Source organism: Leptinotarsa decemlineata, unplaced genomic scaffold (assembly GCF_025532065.1).
Source record: "Leptinotarsa decemlineata unplaced genomic scaffold, Ldec_3_MD MMD2_tig00001019_RagTag_RagTag, whole genome shotgun sequence".
In the NCBI taxonomy this organism is placed as follows: domain Eukaryota; kingdom Metazoa; phylum Arthropoda; class Insecta; order Coleoptera; family Chrysomelidae; genus Leptinotarsa; species Leptinotarsa decemlineata.
In genome coordinates, this window is record NW_027412557.1 from 1520636 (window position 1) to 1543915 (window position 23280).

Consider the following 23280-nt stretch of genomic DNA (forward strand, 5'->3'; position numbering starts at 1 on the left):
CCTTGCAAGTCGGCAGAAATTTTTGCAGGTCGGGTCTGCCAGTTATAGATCTCGACAAAATTATACATTTTCGACAGAAAAAATTTCCAACCCCTGCTCCTTAATTTCAAAATTCTCAAAAAAAATGAAAATACATTTTGCAGGTCGGCGTAAATTCTTGCAGGTCGGGTCTTCCAGACATGAATCACGACCACATTAATCATTTTTGACAGAAAAATTTTCGACAAACCGAAAATATAATTAGTGAAATGAATATAGTAATCGTGAATATAGTACCTAAATAAAAGCAAAACAATGTGGTTCAACTCAGGGAGCCGACAACGGAAATTAGCAAATATATATTAAAATAGGGAATGTAAATTTTTAATTGATGTATCAGAAATTAAATATTTGGGCGTGAACCTTACATCAAATTTATCATGGAACAAACACACCATTGGGATATTACTGAAATATTAAATACTTATTATAGTTTTCATCCAAAACTGAAATTCACTCTTGAAATGGAAGAAAAAAATTCGTTAGCATTTCTATATACTAAAATGATTACAAGATGTATACCGAATTTTAAATGTAGACTGGTATCATAAACCATTTTTTTATGAAGGATTTAAAATTATTTTTCGAAACATAAATTTCAGAGTAAAATCAACATTATAAGGAATTTAAAATCAAGAGTAATAGTCATTCCCAATTCTGAATTCCATAACAAAAATCTCCAATTAATTGAGAATTACGTAGTAAAAAATAATTTTCCTAGAGCTCCTATTAGAAAAATAATTGAAGAAAAAAGTTTCTGTTCCCAAAATACAAGGGTGAAACCCAAATATCACAAAGTTATCTACATTTGTAGAAAATTAATCTGATGAACTTAAGGCTTTTCTTCTCGAAACAAAAAACAACAACGCTACAAGAAATACAATCCAATATAGTGTACAAATTGAACTATGCTATGTATATGTATGTATATGCTATGTTGGTGAAACCGGGCGGTACCTATCTTAAAAGACAAGTCTCAAGATCGCATGAGAGACTCGAAGAAACTTAATATCACAGCCCTCCTTGAACATGAAAAAGAATATGGACACATTTTTATTTTGACCATCCAATGAAAATTCATTGTTATAGAGCTCTGAAGAAGTATTCAATTAAATTTGAAACGTCGGCAAGATAACAATTGTTTTTTAAAGAAAAAAATTGGTCTTGTGACCTTTCTTCATTAAATATACATAAGGAAATAAAGTTAAAGAAAATTCAGTAGAAAATAGATACAAAAACAAAAGGTATTATATATGACAAAATTCATACAGAATACCCTAGAAAAGCATGATATAATCAATTTTCCTATCAAAGCAGAAGGCATATTACCTTCCCAACAACAAAAAACAAAATTCATAGTGATTCCATATGAAACCAAATACACCAATGGGTTGGTCCGAACATTAAAAAAATTCAATATTAGAGTGGCTTTCAAAACTGCACGTACACTTCAACAAGTGTTGGGCAGTCCGAAAGACAAGACGTTGGAAAAGGGAAAGTTTAGAATTTAGGAAATAAACTGCGAGGATTGTGATAAGCAATATGTTGGTCAGGTGTTTTCTGGCATTTAATCGTATTCGAGTGTGTATTCGAAAACGATTCGTAATGACGTCATCATTAATAAGATTCGCCAGAATGGACTGATTCAATTTGTGTCAGATGTCAAATTCGATAATAAAAACAAACTTTTCAATTTTCTCTAACCTCAATTAGAATCAGATTTGTGTAAGTAATAATTTCGCAGCTTTATTTTGTAAATCCATACAACATATTTGATAAAACAATTCAGCACTTTATAAACTATAATGATCAAAATAAAGCAGAAACCGACAACTGACGTAACATAACGTCAAATTCCGTTTCAAAACCTACCTTACGCTAAGGCGTTTTCTGGCGCTCAAGTATTCAAAAAACGTTTTCATCTCTGATTGAAATACATTCATTCTGGTATTGAAACGATGACGTCACATCAATTGTGATTTGAAACGTATTCATGTTGATTCAAAACACATCATGAATACGTTTCAAATCACAGTTGAATGTATGTATTTGAATCAGAGACGAAAACGTTTTGAATAAATGAGCGCCAGAAAACGCCTCGGGTTTCTGAATGCCTTCGAAAGCTTTGAAATCGAAAAGTGCGAAATGAGTTCTATGAATAGCGACAAAGGTCCTACTTCGAACAGTCCTTTGTTGGTCATACACGTAATAATTCTAAATAAAAAACCGATAAATATAAGAGATTATTATCACTAACATAGAGAAAATACATAGCAAATTATTAAAACAGGTAATTTAGCAGAGAATCAATAACAGGTAGTAGTTATATAATACTAACCGGTGTAGGTAGGTAATGCTAACAGATATTAGTTAGTCCACTTGGATATAAAAACATTAACTGGTTTTGGGAAAGTGTTCAGTCATTGTTTAACAAAAAAGCATTTATATCGAATTGAAATAAAAGACAGTCAATATCGTGAATGTGGGCAAGAGGAAACTTTGAAACATATTTTTTCGAATGTTCAATCAGAACTGTACCAAAAGTGGATATGTATTGAATGTTTATAGAAAATGGAGTGGTTCCCCCTTAACTTAACAATTCTAAGAAATAGAAATCCGAAAATATTTGAATTAATTAACAATTTCTTAGCATATAATAATATAGAACTTTAGTAAAAAACAAGATACAGAGAAGTGAGATGAAAAACAAATTGTATAAGTAATAAAATGTAAACATTCACAATGATTTAAAAAAACCTATTATATAGTAATCCCATCTTTAACATTTTCCATCCTGGGCTCTCTTTATGAAGGGAAGATGGACGAATAGAGAAATCAAATCAACAAGAAAAAATGGAGTACAATATCACATTATACTATATAAACAAGACTCTTGTACTCCCCCGATAAAGTTTTTGTTATGGTTGGAACCAAAACTAGTGATGGGCATAATCGAATGATTCTGAGAATCGAATGATGAGTACTCGAATGATCCCAAAAATCGAAATATCATTCGAATGAAATCACTCGGATACTACGTCACTCGTCATTCATCGATTTAATTCGAGATCCGTCGATGCGAGCAATAAGCACGCAATCACTCGATGCTCATGAGGTCATGTGCCATGTGAAACGCCTACAATAATTGCGAAATTAGGAATGAAGTGGATTATTTTATGAGTTAGGATTGTTTGAATTTGTCGCACTAAGAATACAAACAGAGAACATTGAAATTGAAACAGTGGCAATAATTTTTCAGTTTGGAAGATTCGAAGCCGTTGTAACGAAATTTCTGTTATTACTCATAAATTCCATTATTTTTTCTACTCCTACTTATTGTGTAGTTGATACCTTTATTCCGTTATTATTACTGTTTTTATATTGAACAATGCGGCCTGGAGCTAGGAAATCTATTGTTTGGGAACATTTCGACAAAAAGGAAAATGGTCAAGTTCAGTGTCAAATTTGCAAGTTTTTTAGTACCTAACACTACCAATTTAAACCGACATATAATTGATTTTCACTTTTGTGAGGACTTTAATTTTTGGTTTATGTTTTCAATATATTTTAACAAGCCACCATTAATTTTCAATAAATGTTATCGTCAACAAATTTCTGAACATTCTCAGCCCAAACCTGTATTTCACCACATCCTACAAACAATTGTCGGTATATAGGCCGGCACTGCACTGGTGCGTAGCGGCGCAAGACTTTAATACTGCTTTCGACTATTTCACTCATTACTAATTTTATTCGATACATTCAACATTCGAATGATCTGAATCATTCGAATGATTCCATTTGATATCTCGAGATATCTCGAGTGATTGCAATAATCGAATGACCGATTATTTTTAATTCGAATGATCCCATAACTGACCAAAACTAAGAAGAAGAACCCAAATTAACCAATAACCTATTCTTGTAAGATACATCGTAAATCCGAAATATATCTTATTCCATATTAAAGGCCAAATAATTGTGATATAAATGAATATTTTTGGATTCCAGTTTAAAGTTTGATATAGATGATTGAGAGGAGACAAGGTTTAAGATTTTAGCAGTGAATTATTTATCAATACCGAAATGGATCCTTCAACTGAAATCAGGAAATTAGGACCCAAAGATGTTACTATGTTATCTTCGATTCTGGATCAGAATGACCAGTGGAGATGCTTGATGAGTATTATTCCAGAATTTCTTCAACGGAATGACTACAGATGTGATATTTCCGATAATAATCCTCCGAAATATGATTCTGAACATTTCAGGTAAGTAAATCAGAACTAATTATCAAAATAGGTTTTAAGTACATCTACATGAAAACTAGGGGTACTAGAAGTTGTTACCAATCGAGGTATATTGAACATAGCTAGGATTCTAGTTCTATGAGAAGGTACATTGAGTTTGATCAAGGCTAAGGGGAATTTATTTTTATGTTAATAATTTTACCCAATATGCGAGGTATTACGAGGCAGCCACAAGAATGTGTTGCAAATTCGAGGACAGCTACGATTTTATTTAATAATTAATAAAAATATACTGCAGAATGGTCTTTGAGAAAAAACATTAATTTAATGTTTTTGCCCCTCACAATCTATTTGGAATTTTTGATGGTCATTACCATACTAACATTTATCTAATGAAAAATAAATTCCTCCTTAAGAATTCAGCATTTCTCTATACTTTGAAGGATGTTCAATAATATTATGTTTTGAAATATTTTGCCGGGCAAAAAACAACCTGCACCCACCCTTATATTTATTCATTTAGAAAAAAATTCACCGACTCCATTATTATATTCGTGGACTGGGAATTTTTGGTATGATTACATAATCATTAGCAATGCCATACCCTTCTCGACACGCTTTTCACCAACCAAATTGGGGTCTTCAGGAGACGAAGAAAATAATTGTTATGTCAAGAAATTAGTTTTCTACCGTGCTAACATGCTTCGAGAGACAGTATTGTGTAGGAAAAGTGTTCTCAACAGAAAAAAGGAGTAACATTATCTAATAGAATTTAATGCTGAGACAATCCAGGTGATTGATAGATAGATACATTTATTTCAACAGAGTCTGAGAAATACGTCAAAAGGAAAATTGTACATATAAATCTAAAAATGAAACATTCAAATTGAATAGCTTCAAGTTTCAAACACGATTACAAACCTTTTAAAATGTGCGTCATATTGCCCATGATTACTGAAAGTAGAGATAAATATATAGCCAATTTTGAATAAAATTTGGTTGATAAATTTCCACGGGCCAGAAAATATTCATCAGTATTGAAGGGGCTCTAGATTACATAAGAATTTTCTTACAGATTTCAGAAATCTGTTAGCAACGACAATATCTTTTATGTTTTTCGGAAGATTATTATAAAATTTCATTCCAGCATAGATAGTGCTACGTTCATATAAGGATTTTGCATGAATGGGATATGAGAAGTCTTTTTTTCGTCTTGTCTCGTAAATTGCGTTTTGCGATGTATGTCAAAAAGGCCTGAATGATTGATGATTAATTTTATTGATTTATAAATATATATATATATATATATATATATATATATATATATATATATATATTTATTTATTTATTTATATATTTATAAATTTTTATTTGTATCATACAAATAAAAACTGTAAGAAATAGTCGACATAACACTCCAAAGAGGGGGGGCAAACAGCGGACACGTGTTTCTGGCTATTGGCCTCATCAGCGCGGTGCAGCCAAGTGTAAAGATGGGCAACACTTGTTTGCCGAAAGCAGGAAACAACATAGACGCACGGAGTCAACAACAGAAGCCAACCGCACATTTGTGGTTCTAGTTAGAAGACCTAGAATTCCTAGGCTACATCTAACATGACCACGTAGGCAGCTATAGCTACCTGCGTGACATCCGGGACCAGGATATAAATACAGAGAAAGATTTTATCGAGTGTGTATGATACAAATAAAAAATGTAACAAATAGTGGACATAGTACTTCAAAAAGGGGGGAAAACCGCGGACATGTGTTTCTGGCTATTGGCCTCATCAGCGCGGTGCAGTCAAGTGTAAAGATGGGCAACACTTGTTTGCCGAAAGCAGGAAACAACATAGATGCACGGAGTCAACAACAGAAGCCAACCGCACATTTGTGTTTGTGGATGTCACGCAGGTAGCTATAGCTGCCTACGTGGTCATGTTAGATGTAGCCTGGGAATTCTAGGTATTCTAACTGGAACCACAAATGTGCGGTTGGCTTCTGTTGTTGACTCCGTGCATCTGTGTTGTTTCCTGCTTTCGGCAAACAAGTGTTGCCCATCTTTACACTTGGCTACACCGCGCTGATGAGGCCAATAACCAGAAACACGTGTTCGCGGTTTGTCCCCCTTTTTGGAGTGTTATGTCCACTATTTGTTACATTTTTTATTTATATATAGATATAGATTGCTGACACAGCAAGTAGTTTGTTGATCTTAAAGGCTCCTCTGCAGGAATCTCTTGTATTCATATTAAAGATTATTCTGATAATTTTTTTTTGACATAGGAAAACTCTTTTAAACTCGTGACATGAACCCCAGATGATTATCCCTTGTTTCATAGGGGAGTAAAAATTCGCATAATATACTGTAACTAGTGCTTCAAGATCAACATTTTTTTTGGAACTCTCATGGCGTATGTTACCGAGAATAGTTTATGGCAAAGGTCTATCTGACTTCTCCAGCTTAAAGTCTCATCAATGTATATGCCTAGAAACTTCACTGAAGTATTACAAATGATATTTTGATTGTGCATAATTATGTTTTGTGGTATTTCTATACTGTTATTGACTTTGAACATGATACAATTTGTTTTTCCATCGTTCAGAACTAACTTATTCCCTAAAAAATAATATTTGAATTGTTCTATTATTTTGCTACCCTTTTTTATAATATCAGATAAATTCGCACCTGTTAATAGAAGATTTGTATCATCAGCATAATTGATCATTTGAGCAGTGTTTATATCTGCTATAACCTTATTAATATCATTGATAAATATAATAAATAATATTGGACACCCATAGACACATCCAAAGCATCAGATCTGGCCGTTTTGCATTTTTGATTGAGTTCTACTATTTGTTTTCTGTTTTTCAAATATGAATTGAACCAGTCGTACGATTTTCCACAAATTCCATATTTATAGAGTTTCCATAAAAAAAATTCATGATCTATGCAATCGAAGGCTTTAGATTAATCCATGAAAACTCCACATCATAGATCTCCTCTTTCCATTGCTTCTAGGACTTCATTGCTGAGATACATCAAAGCAGTTTCAATTGACTTATTTTTAAGATAGCCATGATGGTTATTAAAAAACATTTTGAAGTTTGTAAAAAATTTTACTAAACGATTTACCATTGCTATTTCAAAAATTTTTGATATACATGTTAAAAGACTGATTGGCCTGAAGTTGGAAATGTCCAACTTATCCCTTTTTTTGTGAAGTGGTTTCACTATCGCTATCTTCAGTTCATCTGGAAAAACTCCTTCCTCAAAAGATTTATTGATCAGGAAGGTCAGAATACATACAATCTCATGAGCACAGCTTTTCAGTATTTGTATGGGTACTTCATCAATACCCGTGCCTCTCCTGAAGTTGAATCGCTTAAAACCTATATTTTTTGGCCAGAAACACCTATCATAAATTATAGGTTATTACGCTTTGTACTTAGTGTCTGTAGTTTTTTTACTGCGACTTCTTGGTTTTCTAGTGATTGTTCTGTTTGTGCTTCTATATGTTTTCTTATGTTTTCCTCCTTCATATTATCGGGTACTTTGGTTATGAATAACCATATCTTTTTGTATTGATCATCATGCCCATGAAAATTACTATCACCTTCACCACTGCCAATCTGTTTATTTTATTTTTATTTTTATGACTCCTATGTGTGACATTGAAATCCTTCATTGCTATTATAATCTTCATTTAAATGAACAATATCTGTCATAAACTTTCTTTGTTCATTTTCTAGAGCATTTATTTGATTTTCAGTTTGTGACTTATTTTCCATTTTAGATTCGTTAATTGTGACACCCTGTATTTATGGTTTCTCACAATGTCTAATACATCCACATGGTGGATGTATCCTGGTTATTTATTTTGGTTTTTTAGGGATTTGTGTTTCTTCATTGGATTCTTCATTTTCTGTTGGAATTGTCATACTGTTTTTTATGGTTTGGGTTGGTCTGTCTTTAATGAATTTGTCTTCCAAAAATGCAATTTTCTCTTCCAGTAATATAATGACTCGTTCTTTGTCTGCAATAATGTATTCCTTATCACCAGAAATTTGCCTAAGTAATTCATTTTCCTCTCTCGGGAAGTCTTCTTCAGATAACTAAAGTAGGTCATTGACTTGTTTATCTGATTCATGCTTGCATTACTCTTTTTTTTGGTCACTAAATTGCTTGAGACACTTTGGATGGAAGTAATCATTACATTCATTACACTTTACTTTGTTTACTACTTTTTTCGAGCAATGTTTACAAGTAAAATTCTCGTTTTCTGTGGGAGCTGGCGACGAACAAGCTGCTCGGCCCGCCATATTGTAATGTTATAGAATGGAAAAAAATGTTGTGAAGGATCATGGCTCCATGCATTACTTTGTTAGGTAGCATATTGATTCCGTCATATTATTTTAATAGAAAAACATCTCGGCAACTGCAGCTACTCATCACATGCTTTTTGGGCATTTGTGGCAACCTATAGCATTCCTCTCAGAGCACTTCGAGAATTTTCATCAAATAAAATCTCATCAGCAGATTCTTGATGAATCATTGGAGAATAAGAGACCTGAAAATAAGCCGAGGTTCACCCAAAATATGATGTTCTATGAATGATAATTTTTTATGTGATGCAAACCTCACTACATATTGATGAATATATGTATTACTTTTATCTATTTATGATGATAAAGACGTTGTGACAATCGATTTTTAAGTATGTGCTGTTGAATATATACTGTGTAGCACTGAAAACGAAACGGATCGAATATCTTCAAGACACATGTGTTGAGAAAAATGCAGAAAAGGTCGATTTTGAATTTGAAGGGAACATATTTCTATCACAACTTCAACTGTCGTATCTCCTTTCCCGCCACTTGCTGACCACCACCCTTAGAATTTGAATAGGGATAGTACTAAGTGTGACACATCATTCAAAAATATAATTTTATTCGGAATTCACTCATGTGACTTGTTCGCCATCTAATTTGATTTTACTTGTTCAAATTATCTTTCGCATTCATTCATTTGAAATACAGAATAGTTGTTTTAACTGTAAAACTGCACCAAAATGAAAAATTATATAGTGAACAGTCACATGGATGAATTGCTTAGGAAATTAGGTTTTTAATGATTTGTCACACTTAGCACTTTCCTTAATCAAATTATTTGGGCGATGGTCACAAGGGGAAGGAGGCGACTCTAAAGATGTCCCCTTTGAATTGAAGTAGACAAGTTTTTGCATTATTTTCTTAAAGATTGTGTCTTGAAGATGTTCGATCTGTTTCGTTTTAGGTGAATCATACTGTATTTTTTATATTTGTATTAGTGTAGGTACAGACCAACCAACAAAATGTTGACAATTTGTTTGAAGGTGATTGACAATGTTTCATGATGAATGTCATTAGTTCGGACTTCTATTGTCTGATATTACATAAAATGATTTGAAATCTCTGAAAGAACTAATAAAGAGAAGAATTAAAAATGAATAGCTGAAAATAACAATTATATTAAGAAGAAAACCGGAATGAAATAATAATGAAATAAAATACAAGTAAAAATAGAACAATGAACAAAAAATTAAAATAAAATAAAAAGTTACGAGATTCCAAGCCAAGTTACTTCACGACGTTTCGATTGTTAGTATCCACATGCCTCTTCGGGTGATGACTGAGTCATCACCCGATGACAACTTGTTGATGTATTCTAGCAACACATTTATTGCATACAGCTTTTTGATAAATGTTTTCAACAATGTTATGTGTCTAAACAACGAAACACTGCCTGTCTAAACCAAATTCAGTTTTCAATTAAATTTGAAAGAGATTATTACTAGTGCTGCTTTTATAAAAAAAGATGGGTGCAGAGAGATATTTAAAAAATTATGAAGATAACTTCATTTCTGAAATAATTTCGAATGATGGTAGTTTGTTCGTAACTTTATCAGATAATGAATGCACAATTAATAAGCTTGGCAGTTAGTCTAGGATATTTACCTACAGGTGATTCGGTTACTAGCCTGATGTATTTGTTTAAAAGTTTTGAAGCAATCAATATCCTTGATTGTACCCGAATTGTGTGAAATTTCGAAACCTGCAGTGTTGTTGAATACAATTTTTTACCATAAACACTGTGCAATGTTTTTCATTTCAAATTGAGAACATGATACAACAAACTTCTATGATGTCGTGCCACTTGATGTTGCCATGTGTCTCTTCAACATCTAGCTGATTGATAAGATACATGTTGGCAACACTAATATAAACAAGTTGCCAACATTTTGTTGATCGGTCTCTACTCACCTTCATACCTTATGTGTTTGTTTTCTTTTACCGGACGATATAAAAGTTTTTCATATCATTAAATATTCTGAATTTTTATACTAACAAATAATGGAAATTCATTTTTAGATTGATTGTGATGTCTATTAGTTTCTGCATGTTTGTATACATTTATAATTTTGATATAATCTGAAATATCAACTCATCGTTATTACATAAGTCGAATTTAATACTAGAATCTGTGCAAGAACTTCTATTTACTCTTTCAGATTTACATTTCATAGCTTAATAATTTCAGAATCATCGATGAATTGAAAAAGTCGGGCAGAAAGTGTACTGAAGTGCTACTATCTGAGTGGGGTTGCTCAGGTAGAATTCGGCCAACAATTGGCCATCTGTTATACCTTTTGGTTAAGGCAAACCTTTTTAGAGCAGCAGATTACGTTGCAATGGATTTACTGCATCAAGAAAAACCAAAAAGACCCTGCAATGGCCCAGAAGCTCAAATTTCGCCAAATTTGTTGCGGAAAGAGACTAGTCATGACCAGAAATTTTCGACAGACAATCATACTGCCCGAAACATACACCAACGAATTCCGGAGATTATAATCACTGATGCTAACCAAGAAGGTATGTCATGTTTCAATATAACTATTAAATTCATCCCTTACGAAATTGTTGGAATTAGTGTCATGAAAAAGATGGGAGAAAATGCGATAAGCCCATGAGGCTGCATTGTTTTCCGGAGAAATGGACAAGTCAGTCGGCTCAAAAGTAGTAGAAAAAATGGTTCATTCCTGAAAAATTATATTTATTCTCTGAAAACACCTGTAGCATTCTGACTTTTCAGGTCAGTATGCATCCTGGAAAGGTAAATCTATATTCAATGAATCTTGAAATCTCGATAGTACAAATCTGGTTGACAGTTTCTTAACATTTTGCAGACAAGAGTACAAATCTTGAGGAGTAAAAAGATTCATATAATGAAACATGAGATCGTCTCTCAATTTAGTAATAGAAAAAGTCATAACTGAAGCACCGATTTAAATTCACAAGAATTAATAGAATTCCTTTTATAGTACATTGATTAGTTTTGGAATAGTTTACAGTATTACTATTAATACAGTACAATTTTGAACTCCCGAAAATTCCACACACTTTAGTCAAAACGTTGAGAAACTCAGAGAAAATAAACAAAGGGCAATAATCTTGAAAAGCCGTGAATATAATCCCTATCATAATTTAGATTAATTTTATGCTTTTTCTCCTGAATGTTATGTTGTGATACAATAATTCATATACATGAATTTCCTTTAAATATTGTTAATTACAACAGGCGCTATTATCAGCTTACTACACTTTTTTACATTCACATATCTCATACGAGAAGATTCTCTTGAAGAATAGTATTACCACAAAGAGGATATTTATTAGGGGCTGGTTTGTTAGACTGTAAACCTTATTAGCGTTGAGAATAATGATGGTTCCTTCTACATATCGGTATCAACTTTTGATAGATATTCATAAAAATAAATCAACACAAAACAGAAATTGTGATTTTTATGATCATAATACAAGAGGAAAACAATTATTAAGGGCAAATAGATTCAGCCTAAAATGGTCAAGCAGAAATTCTATCGACAATATCCTCTACAATATTCTACCTCCCTTTATCAAGGAGCTAAATAAATATTTGTTTAAACAAGTGTCTGAAAGATCTACTGATAACAAATTGTGATTATTCATACTGAAGAGTATGTAGCTGTTTCATCCAATGCTTTGATAATTATGTATATAGATTAATTGAAGCTTTCAATTTAAACAATTGATAAAACTCAAGCCAGAAAAATGATTATATCGACAACACAAATGTCTCTTAATATTAATATAAATAAAATCACATGGTGTAGGTAAATACAATGAGTATATAAAAATGAGAGGGGAAAAATAAGTATATATCATAGGTATAGATTAATGAGTATAATCTAATATTGAAGTTACTAGTAAGCTTATATTTAATACAAACTGAAAAAGGTTATTTGTCCATGAATTCTATTAATGATTATGGCTCAGTGTCACACAACACATTGAAAACACGTTTTTTAAACGTTTGTCTTATTCAATCTTCGTTGATAGTCAAGGGTAAACGGTTGTAAAAATGAATTAATGCATAATGCGTCCCATGCTCTGTATTTTTCAATCTGTGTTTAGGGACAATATAATTGGATTTCGGTCTGGTGGAATACTCATGTCTATATTTGTCATCTTCAAAATTCGATTTGTTCTCATGTACAAAAAGTACACAAACATAATAAATATATATAACATATACAGTAAGCATTTTGTTACCCTTGAAGGTACCACGACAAGAGTCTGTGTAATTCATATTGAACATTGTTTCCAAGATACGTTTTTGCATTATGAAAATACATTCCAGTTGTGTACTCTCTCCCCATACTAATATTAATATTCCATATTTCAGCAGAGGATAATCAGTCCCATAATATGCCGTTTTCAGTGCATCAATTTTCAAGTGACTTCTCAACACTCTAATTGCATAACACTCATTTGCTAGTTTTTTTGCGAGATAGTCAATATGTACCTCATAATTAAGTTTATCTATATAAATTCCCAACAGTTGTTGAAATATCTAGTCTTTCACTACTGATAGATCCCAATTTTGGTTTTTGGGCTTGCTGGCCTCCCTTCCAGTGGACTGTATACTATTAAATAATGCGAAGTAGGTAATTAACACACTTAATTCAGTCACACCTTGTTTACAGAATGTCGAATACAACAATTGTTTTGATCAGTTTAATTTGATGTGAAAAACACTATCACTAAGCTTATACAAATGAGAACCTTTGATATTCTACACAATAAACTAACACTTCTTACTCAACTGCAAATACACCTAATAGAGCTTTCTTACGTTATGCTAAAACCATACTGCTTGAAGGAGGGTCATCTTCAGCGATAAATAAGAAAACAGGAACCACACTATTGGTTCCCGAGGGTAGGTACGTATCTATCCCTTGACAACCAGACGCAGACAATTACACAGGGCGTAACAGTGTTCAGGAAACTCAATTTAAATTTTTATTTATATTCCCAACAACCTCCCCGCCGGCTGAAATATCGCTTTTAGCATAAATGAATGGCAGTGGCCACAGCTATGTGATTGACCGTGTATATATTCCGTTTACAGTGCGTATTTTTACTACACGGACCTTATTGTCTAAACCTGACATTACTTCCAGTATCCGAGCTGACCGCCATTCCAAGGGTAGGATAAGAACGTTATCCTCTTTTAGTAATACCAAATCATTTGTCTTTAAATTTTTTCATTCCTGAGTCCATTTTGGCCTTTGTTGTAACCTGTTCAGATATTCAACAGACCAACGTTTCCAACATAGCTGTCTCATTTGTTGACAATGATCGAATATTTTCAATCTGTTCTCATGAATATGCATTTTATTCAATTCTGGAAAAGATGTTATATTTTCACCTATCAAAAAATGACTAGGTGTAAGACATGAGTAGTCATTGAGATCAGTAGAGAGAGGGGGAGCGGCTTGGAATTCAAGATTGCTTCAATCGGACACAAAAAAATGGTCAAATATTCAAAACTTAAGATTGTGTTTCTCAAGATCCGTTTCAAATTAAACTTCGTAGATTTAATACCAGCTTCCTATAAGCCACCCCAATGTGGACTATTGTGGGGAATGAATTTCCATTTAACTTCATTTGTAGATAAAAACTTCAGAGAATTTTCATTTTGCCTGAGGAAAATGCGTACTTGTTTAAGTGCATTGTTGGCGCCTTTAAAATTAGTGCCGTTATCACTAAAAATAACCTCAGGACAACCTTTACGCGCAGTGAACCTCTTGAGTGTTAACAGAAAACCTTCTGTACTAAGACTTGATATAAGTTCTATGTGAATAGCTTTCGTAACCATGCTCACAAACACTGCAATACATGCTTTAGAAATAATTGCTTTTTTAGACGAGCTTCTTTCACTGAGATTGGATTACCAATCCGTAACAAAACACGCAATTTTTGGCTTTTCTTCTGATCTGTCTCAACGCATTGATTGGCCAAAACCGTTGGCGAAGATTAAAAAGGGTGGTTGGCGGACCTGCATGATGTAAATCTTAATGTTCCTTTTTAAAAACTGATGTAACAACATGACGACATGATCTCTACAGGAAAGAATCATTGGATTTTTCTGAGCAAAGGATAACTCCGACTGAGTTAACCTTCCTCCAACTCGAAGTATACCTTCTTTGTCTAGAAAAGGAGTTAATGAGCCATCGCACCTGATCTGATGGAAATTTTCGTCTTGATATCTTCTTCTTAGAGAAGTGGTGGCCTTGAATGCAGCTAGTGATGAACTTCAGAGATTTTTAAGTTCTTCAACAGAAAGTGAACCGGTCAATTTGTTTTTTGGCTTCAAACAATATGTGCAAGCAATAGGCGATAACTCGTTGCAAGTGACTAAATTTAGAAAATCTTTCTTCTGAAAAATTGTTTAACGAAACGAGAGTCACTGGGGATCTCTGTTCTGGAAGAGATTCTGTAAATTGTATTTGAGAGTAACCTGAGTATAAGCCGATGTTATAGAGAATGTCTGGACCATTTCACCATTGTTTATAAGAAATCAATGAAATTGGGTCAAAACCCCGAGAAATGTGATCTGCTGGATTTTGACTTGAAGAGATATGTTGCCATTTTGCATTTGATGTTAATTCTTGTATTTCAGAAACTCGATTTCATACAAATGTAGTCCACCTAGTAGGTGTATCCTTCAGCCAACATAAAACTATTTGCGAACCACACCATAGCACGATTTTTGAGAATTTAATGTGAAAAACTGAGCATAATTTATGACATAATCGAGCCATCAGTAGAGCACCGCATAACTCCAATTTCGGTAGAGTGATTACCTTTTGCGGAGCTACCCTTGATTTGGAACAAATAAAGCTACAAATTTTATCTCCGTTAGAGTGAATGGTTTTCAAATACAATCAAGTAACATTAGCCTTGAGAAATGAATCTGAAAACCCTGTAATTCAAATGTTTCAACTTCTTGTGGAAGATGAAACAAACGCGGAATTTCTAATTTGTCAAGAAGCGGGATATCCTTGAAAAATGTCTCACATTCTTCATGTAGATCCTGAGGAGGTACATCATCCCAATCTAATTTACGATACCAAATTTTCTTCATGACCTGTGAAACCTAGTGGATCGAAAAACCTGGCGATATAAAAGATTCACGTTAAGAAGAGAATGACGTCACAAGATGACAAGTTAGGGCGTTGCCAACATGTGCACTATTTTGAACTTTCAAATTTTTTTGTACTGTTGATTTGTTTTATTGATATTAACCTCACTTACTATTAACTTACTTAGTTGAAATACAAATTTGTTGAGACTGTTTCGACAATGCTTTAGGCATATTGAATATACGCAGGACTTATCAAAATAAACGATTAGTTCTGAAGAGAAATGAAAGACTGACTGTTTTCGAGTTTTTTTCAAATCGACAACGTCTGAAATTTTACTATCAGTTGAGCAACTTACAGAATGAAATTTTACTAGTTTCATTGCTATTGAACGCATTTCATTGGGAATTTTTATGTTGTTATGTTGGATATACAAAATTACCAAAAATGACGTGATTCTCTTAACGTGAATATCCTATATGAGAGAACATTTCTTTTCATAGGAGTGACATTTTTATTTAAAGGAAAACCGTAAATTTTAAAGTTGTCTAAAGAGGGTTTTCATGATATTCCTGAATTTTTGGACCTTTCACAATATGAAAAATAAAGAAATTCAGATCAACCGGGAGTCTGCTCAGGTTTAATAAAGTACATACTGAAAAGTTTACTTTATTGGTAGAATTGGAACCTCTGGCATAAAATGAATCTCATCAATACATTTTATTGTATGATTTTTCACTATTCAATCATAAAATGAAAATATGATGATGCTAACTTGGTTAGCGAGAAGCACTTCGAGAGACAGTTTTTTTGTTCTGATTCAATAGATTGAAAAGTTGATCCCGAAAAATTTCTGCATGATATAGACCTTTGCAGAGTTTTGTAGAAGGATATAAAAATTTTCTCCTTGATTGGAAATACGTAATATCAAGACATTTTATACCAATAATTACTTTCCGTAACATAAGTCATTTTGAGAAAGCTAAGTGAAAAAAATATTTTCAAACAGTTTATTTTATTTGTAGACAAAATTTATAAACGAGACAAGTTACCGACTAATTAGACTCTTCAAAGGTTTATATTGAGCAGTAACTTTTCGAAATGAAATTTTCAATTTGTCCTTCATTACACTTGAGCAGATTTTCTATTGATCTAGATTTATTCATTTTTTAGGTTGAGGAAGGTTGAAAACTTCAATAAACATAATTGTTTAATACTTTTTATCTTTTTGTATCCACCTCCTTTTCCATCTCCACTAAAATGGTTTTTCTTACCACTGCTTAAGAGTAAGCAAAATTGGTTATTTAGTTTGCATGATGCATGATTTTGAAAGGTTTGAACTATATTAGAATTCCATATTTTATTTATATTAAAGGTCCATATTTTGACTTTTATTTTAACAAGGGTATTTTCTTGCAACTTTTCAATTTTTATTTCTTACTGTCGTGTTCTCAGTTATAATGCATTATGGTGATGTATACTAAGCTCATTTTGATTTTTTTGTTGTACAGATAAATATATTTATCCACGTCAGAAATATACCTCTGCCTTTACAAAAAGACTTATTATCACCCAATCATAGCATTATAGGGACAGATGGAAAACCATATAGAGGAAAAATTTAATCTAACAACTGGATCGTGATGATAACAACTTGATGCTGCGGATGGAGTATCTTTGGTCAAGAGAACTACTTGTACGTCAGATCGATACACATCCAAAAACAATAGTTGTCAAAATACCTATGTAATTATTTTTTGAAAGTAAATTTTGTGGAGGTGTCAATATTTTTTGCTGCTTATCTGAGTTTTTAACCTTCCACAGTCTGAAAGTGAATGTGTACTATAAACCACTGAAAAGTCCAATTAATCAATAAGTTGTATTAATAAATTTTACCTACAAATTGAAAAATACATGAAAATAAAATAAAATTCATACAGGGTGTAACTGAATGAGTGTAAAACATTCAAGGAGATGATTCTTCATCGAAAAAAAGATATAAAGAAACTTCATTGAAGCGTCCCTTGTTAAGATACATCCCCTTAAAGGGGGTACATAAAATTTGTATAGCAATTTTTTTCACAAGCACTGAAAAAGTTACAATATTGAAATTACCCTGACGTTTTGTACTACCAAAAAGACACTTAGCTAGTAATTTATTTGGTTTACCCCATGGTTGTAAGGGGTGGAAAACGCAACCCCTAAAATGTATTTCCAATGTAACTTTTTGTCTTATTATTTGTTTACCATTCATTACTGATAGCCTATTTCATTCTAAACAAAAAATGTCTCTTGGGTTTTTTGCCCAAAATAAACCAGTTTGCAGCAAAAAATTATTTTACGAACAACTACAGAGATACATCGTCATAAATGCGAACTGGATTTATTGTTATTTTGTAGTTAGTACCTGCATTAATCGATTAAAGGGTAATAAACAAAACTAATTCATTAATAACAAAACACACAACATGTAGAAATCATAGTAAATGTTCAATATATCTACCTTCAGATATTACGCATGCGTCTAGACGTCGGCGCATTGAGCCACGTATTCGCTCAAATATTCCTCGAGTCTCAGGATTACCCTGCACGCATCAATGATACTGTTTCTTGAGTCCTCTACATCGCGAACAGGAGTACGATAAACCAAATGCTATAAATGGCCCCAAATAGAGACATCGAGAGGATTGAGATACGGGGATCGAGCGGGCCAGTTCTGTGGTCCTCTGTGATCCACTGATTTGCATATGTTTCAGTTAAATGCTGACGTGCTACTTGACTTGAAAAATGAGGCCCAATTAAATCATCCCCAATAACTCCGAGCCACACGTTAAGAGAAAACTGTTCTTGATGGTTAGTTTCGACATTAGCGTGAGGGTTTTCATCAGTCCTTATGTGGTAATTATGAAAATTAATAATCTTGTCCCGAGTAAAACTACAATCGTCTGTGAATTCTATCGTCTTCAGAAAGTCACAATTTCTTCTAATCATTTCCAGCATCCAATTGTAAAATTCAAGACGGTTCGGAAAGTCGCGGTAACAGTGCCTGTACTCGTTGCAGATGGTAAGGGTATAATAGTTGTTCCTTTAAAATTCGAAATACCGCCATATGATCAACATTTAGCTGGAAAGCAATCTTTCTATACTGCTTCCTCAAGCTGTGATGTTCGTACTTCTCGATGGCGACCACAATCCTGCGTTCTTTTGTCGAATGAACTATATTCTCGTAATCGTTGATGGAGTCGAGCAAAATTCTATGTGAAGGATGCTGCCGTTGAGGATACATTTCAGCATATCTCCTAGAAGCTTCTAACCCATTCCCCTGCGACAGCCATTTCCTCATTTGTGTATGCCATTTTAAAACAAGTGAATTATTAAAGTAGCAAATTAATTCGATTTCAAAAATTCACAAACTGACACCGTCATACCAGTTTCATTGTCACTATCGCTAATAGCAAACTACTAGATAGATTAGTTTCGTATTTTCGCATTTATGACGATGTATCATTGTAGTGGTTCCTGAAATAATTTTTTGTTGCGAACTCAGTTTTTGGGCAAAAAACTCAAGACATTTTTTGTTTAGAACAAAACAGGCTATCGGAAATAAATGTTTAAATGGTAAACAAATAATAAAACAAAAAGTTACATTGGAAATAAATTTTGAGGTGTTGCGTTTTCCACCCCTTACAACCATGGGGTAAACCAAATAAATTTATGGCTAAGTGTCTTTTTGGTAGTGCAAAACGTCAGGTTAATTTCAATATTGTAACTTTTTTGGTGCTTGTGAAAAAAATTGTTATCCAAATTTTATGTATCCCCTTTAAGGGGCTGTATCTTAACAAGGGATGCTCCAATGAAATTTCTTTATATGAAAGATCCTATCTTTTTTTCGATAAGGAGTCACCTCCTTAAATGTTTTACACTTATTTAGTTACACCCTGTATACCTAGCTTGTTCTAGATTCTAGATGGTTAAAGTTTTGGAAAGTGATCTCTTTCTGTTTTTAAAATCTAGTAGTCTACATGAATACACACATATAGGATGTTTTTAGAGAATTCAGTTTAGGAGCATATTTCCGTTTTCAACCTCTCCTTAGCAATGGTAATCAGGTACCATTCATTTCTACAGAATTGGTTGAAATATACATGTTACTTGCTAAAAGACTGTATGTGGATTCTTTCAGTATACTCATTTTTTAGTAAGTTGCATAGTCACCAATTGATTTCAGAATAAAATTGAGTGGAACACAAATTGTCATCGAGGAAGCTCACAAAAGAAATGAGAAAACTTGAAGAATCCATATATATTCTTTTAGCAGGTAATAGGTGTATTTTAACCAACTCTATAGAAATGTATCATAATAGGATACCATTGTGAGGCAAGAGGTTTAAAACAGGAAAAGAACCTAAATTAATTTCTCATAATACATTCAGTATGTATTTATGTAGACTATCGAATATGATATCTGGACGGATATCATACGGATATCATACGGATATATACGTATTTTCAATAAATTGATGGATGTAGCGTTACTACATGGTAGGTAATCGTAATGAAGAAAGTTTCATTTCTCTTTTCTTCAATACTTATTTTCGTTTGATTTGGTTTCTGAGGTGAACTTTTTGGGTTTTGAGAATGGAAAGGGATTACTTTCCGAAACGTTAACCATCTAAAGAAAAGTAAGTATATAAATTAAATTTTTTAGGGATTATTCAATTTGTAGGCAAAATGTATGTATATTACAAGTTACTAACCAATTGGCCTCTTCAGTGGTATGTATTATGCAGTTATCACATTGTGAAAGATTATAAATTCAGATAAGTAGCAAGAAACACATGTAATTGATGAGTACGCACCTTGAAAAATTTCTCGATACAATATTAAAAAGAGCAGAAATGTGGTGAACCAAAAAACGTGTTTATTCTATCGAAGCAAACACTGTAATGCCTTTTTAATAAACTTTCGTAGGTATTTTTTGGATTTGTACAAAGGACCATTTGAGTTGTATGTGATATGAAGATCACCTCATAATATTGTTAATCATATTGGTCTAGAATGAACCCTGAGATATATGATAACAGATCTTGGGCCTGATACAATTATTATTAATATTAATTTTTGATATCTGTATTATTTTTTCCAGGAGTGACTAAGGCTGTTAAAGCTTTTCCTGCTGATATGATTGAGTTCTCTAGTAGTTCTATTCATGATAATATTGAAGCGACTCTTAGTGATTTTCCAGTCATGGTTAACCATTCAAATTCAAGTTTTGAATCGAATACAGGTGTTGACAAGGAAGTTATATCATATTTCAGTGCACCAGCTGTTCCTGAAACAACGGAAGCAGTGGAAACATCTGTTTCTGATATGATTGAATTCTCCAATATGATTCCAGTAGGTGTTGAAGAAATAAATTTTGCTCCTCCGGCTAGGATTACTGTCTCAAGTGCTCCTGCAACAAACGAGAGGTCAAAAACTCAAAATTTCAGTGATGTGAATGAATTAGAAAGCAAAGAAAACAACTCTCATATGTATAATATTCCTGACTTGACGGGGCTGAATTTCAATTCCGGAACTAGTAAGTGAATATTTCTTCTTTGTAATTTGCCATGCATGCTTTTGTGACAAGTTAATTTTAATATACCTCTCATACTAATACTAATTATTTTGGGCGAATTTATCAATTGATTTATTTAGAGTTGAATGAACCAAATTGAACTAAAAGCACACAAAACTGTTTGACATGCGTTTCACCAACCAACATGACGACATCAGGAAATTGTCTGTACTGTTATATAGTAGGTTATAGACAAGATATACATAGTTTGTGGTGTAAGTGTTTGTGTTGGAATTCCAGTTTCATTTTACATCAATCTTTATGGTAGTATTGAAATATTTTTGAATATTGAATTGAAGCATTTTTTTAAATACACTTTTTTGGATATTTTCAACCACCGCACATGATCGGAAAAAAAATTATAATGGGAAACTTTCAGCCGTTGTGGGACAGAGATGAAAAAATCGATTGCTATCAACAAACTAGACCAGGGGTAGGTATTTGATTGTTTGAGAATGAGTGCGGCTATTAGAAAATCAGAACCAAAGGAGACATTCGTGCATCCTACCCATTTTATACCTTGTATTTATGACAACATGCTTAGCAGAAACAACTGGTATACAGATGGCTGGATGGTAGTCAGAATATACAATGTAAAATTGTAAAATTGTTATCGTTCTGTCACTCTTCAGATCTTTTTTTAAAACAGGTGTTTGTTATATATTTTCTTGCATTTATTATAAATCATCTAGATATGCATTCTCTTTCAACTCTTTTTTTAAATAACACCCTACTAGGAATCAGCTATTATATAATGTACATCAATTTATAGTGAAATATACCTATAATAAGGTGGGCAAGTGAGTGGTATGGTGTGAAAAGTTCAACTTCTACAATACCTCGAGAATCAACTGTTACTGGCTACCTTGTTTTTAATTGTAAAGTTGTTTTCTCCTCAACCTTGATAATCATTAGCAGTATTATCAGAAAGGCTTTACATATGTGATGCAATCGGCCGATACTTGATGAAAATCCGTAACATATTCAAAACACTTTTTGTGAGATTTTCACTAAACAGTTTTACGAATACACAACTCGTGTTTCGCTATACAATAGCTTTTACGTATAGACACAATGGCTTGACGCCATTGTATAGCGAAACACGTGTTGCGTTTTTGTAAAACTGTGAAAATTTCACGTCTTCTAGTTTCACAGGGAAATGGCAGAAAAAACAACTTCCAACGATGATTTTCCATTTGGAAATTTCAAAGAGTTCATCAACTTTTACAGCCTTTACCCATGCAGCTAGTTGATAAGGCACCATATGACTTTGCAACCTTCCGTAGAGGTTACTGGTGGTGTTGGCGGATGAGAGTAGGTTGGCATGTAGTTCTGAACTCAACGACGAGATTGCATCCATTTTTTTTTTAATTAAAATTTATGACTACCTATGAACACTTATTTCTGAACTTGCCCTGCTTTACTGTACAACAAATACCACTACATTACATCAATACAAAATTACATATCAAATGTAGTGCTTGTTTTTTACATTTATCGAATATAGACTTTTGAATACTTTTAAAAAGAAACACTTCTGTGTGATTAGTGAACTATTAAATGATATTAGACCTTGATGAAATAGTGGCACAAGTTATATTTGAACTGGTTTATGTAGCATATTATATTTCATTTGAAAATTAAACTCAATATGTTGTTTGCTATTCTCTGTGTTATGCTCATGAGAAATTATGTTTCCAGCATATATTTGATCGAATGACTCTCCTTTTCACCTCATCTTGATGCTGTAAGTTTGGTTCTTTATTTGTCAAAAAATTGAATGATACTCCACAATAATCGATGTAGGGAACTTCATTCTCGGTAAAGTTAAGTAATACTGTTAATTGATAATAATGGTATATTT

General features: G+C 32.9%; 1 protein-coding gene across 3 annotated transcripts in view; it reads left to right on the forward strand.

The window, feature by feature from the left end:
• The first annotated feature begins 3221 nt into the window (after nt 1-3221).
• Nucleotides 3222-23280, forward strand: part of LOC111510410 (interleukin-1 receptor-associated kinase 4) — a 40477-nt gene continuing 20418 nt past the window's right edge. Inside the window, exons 1-4 of one of the 3 annotated variants that reach the window (XM_023166322.2) lie at nt 3222-3963; nt 4051-4310; nt 10870-11201; nt 20943-21377. In XM_023166322.2, the coding sequence (XP_023022090.2) occupies nt 4126-4310; nt 10870-11201; nt 20943-21377 (952 nt within the window). In that variant the 5' untranslated portion in view covers nt 3222-3963; nt 4051-4125. Of the gene's footprint in view, nt 4311-10869; nt 11202-20942; nt 21378-23280 lie in introns of all 3 variants that reach the window. The other 2 variants (XM_023166321.2, XM_023166323.2) reach the window with 2 other exon arrangements.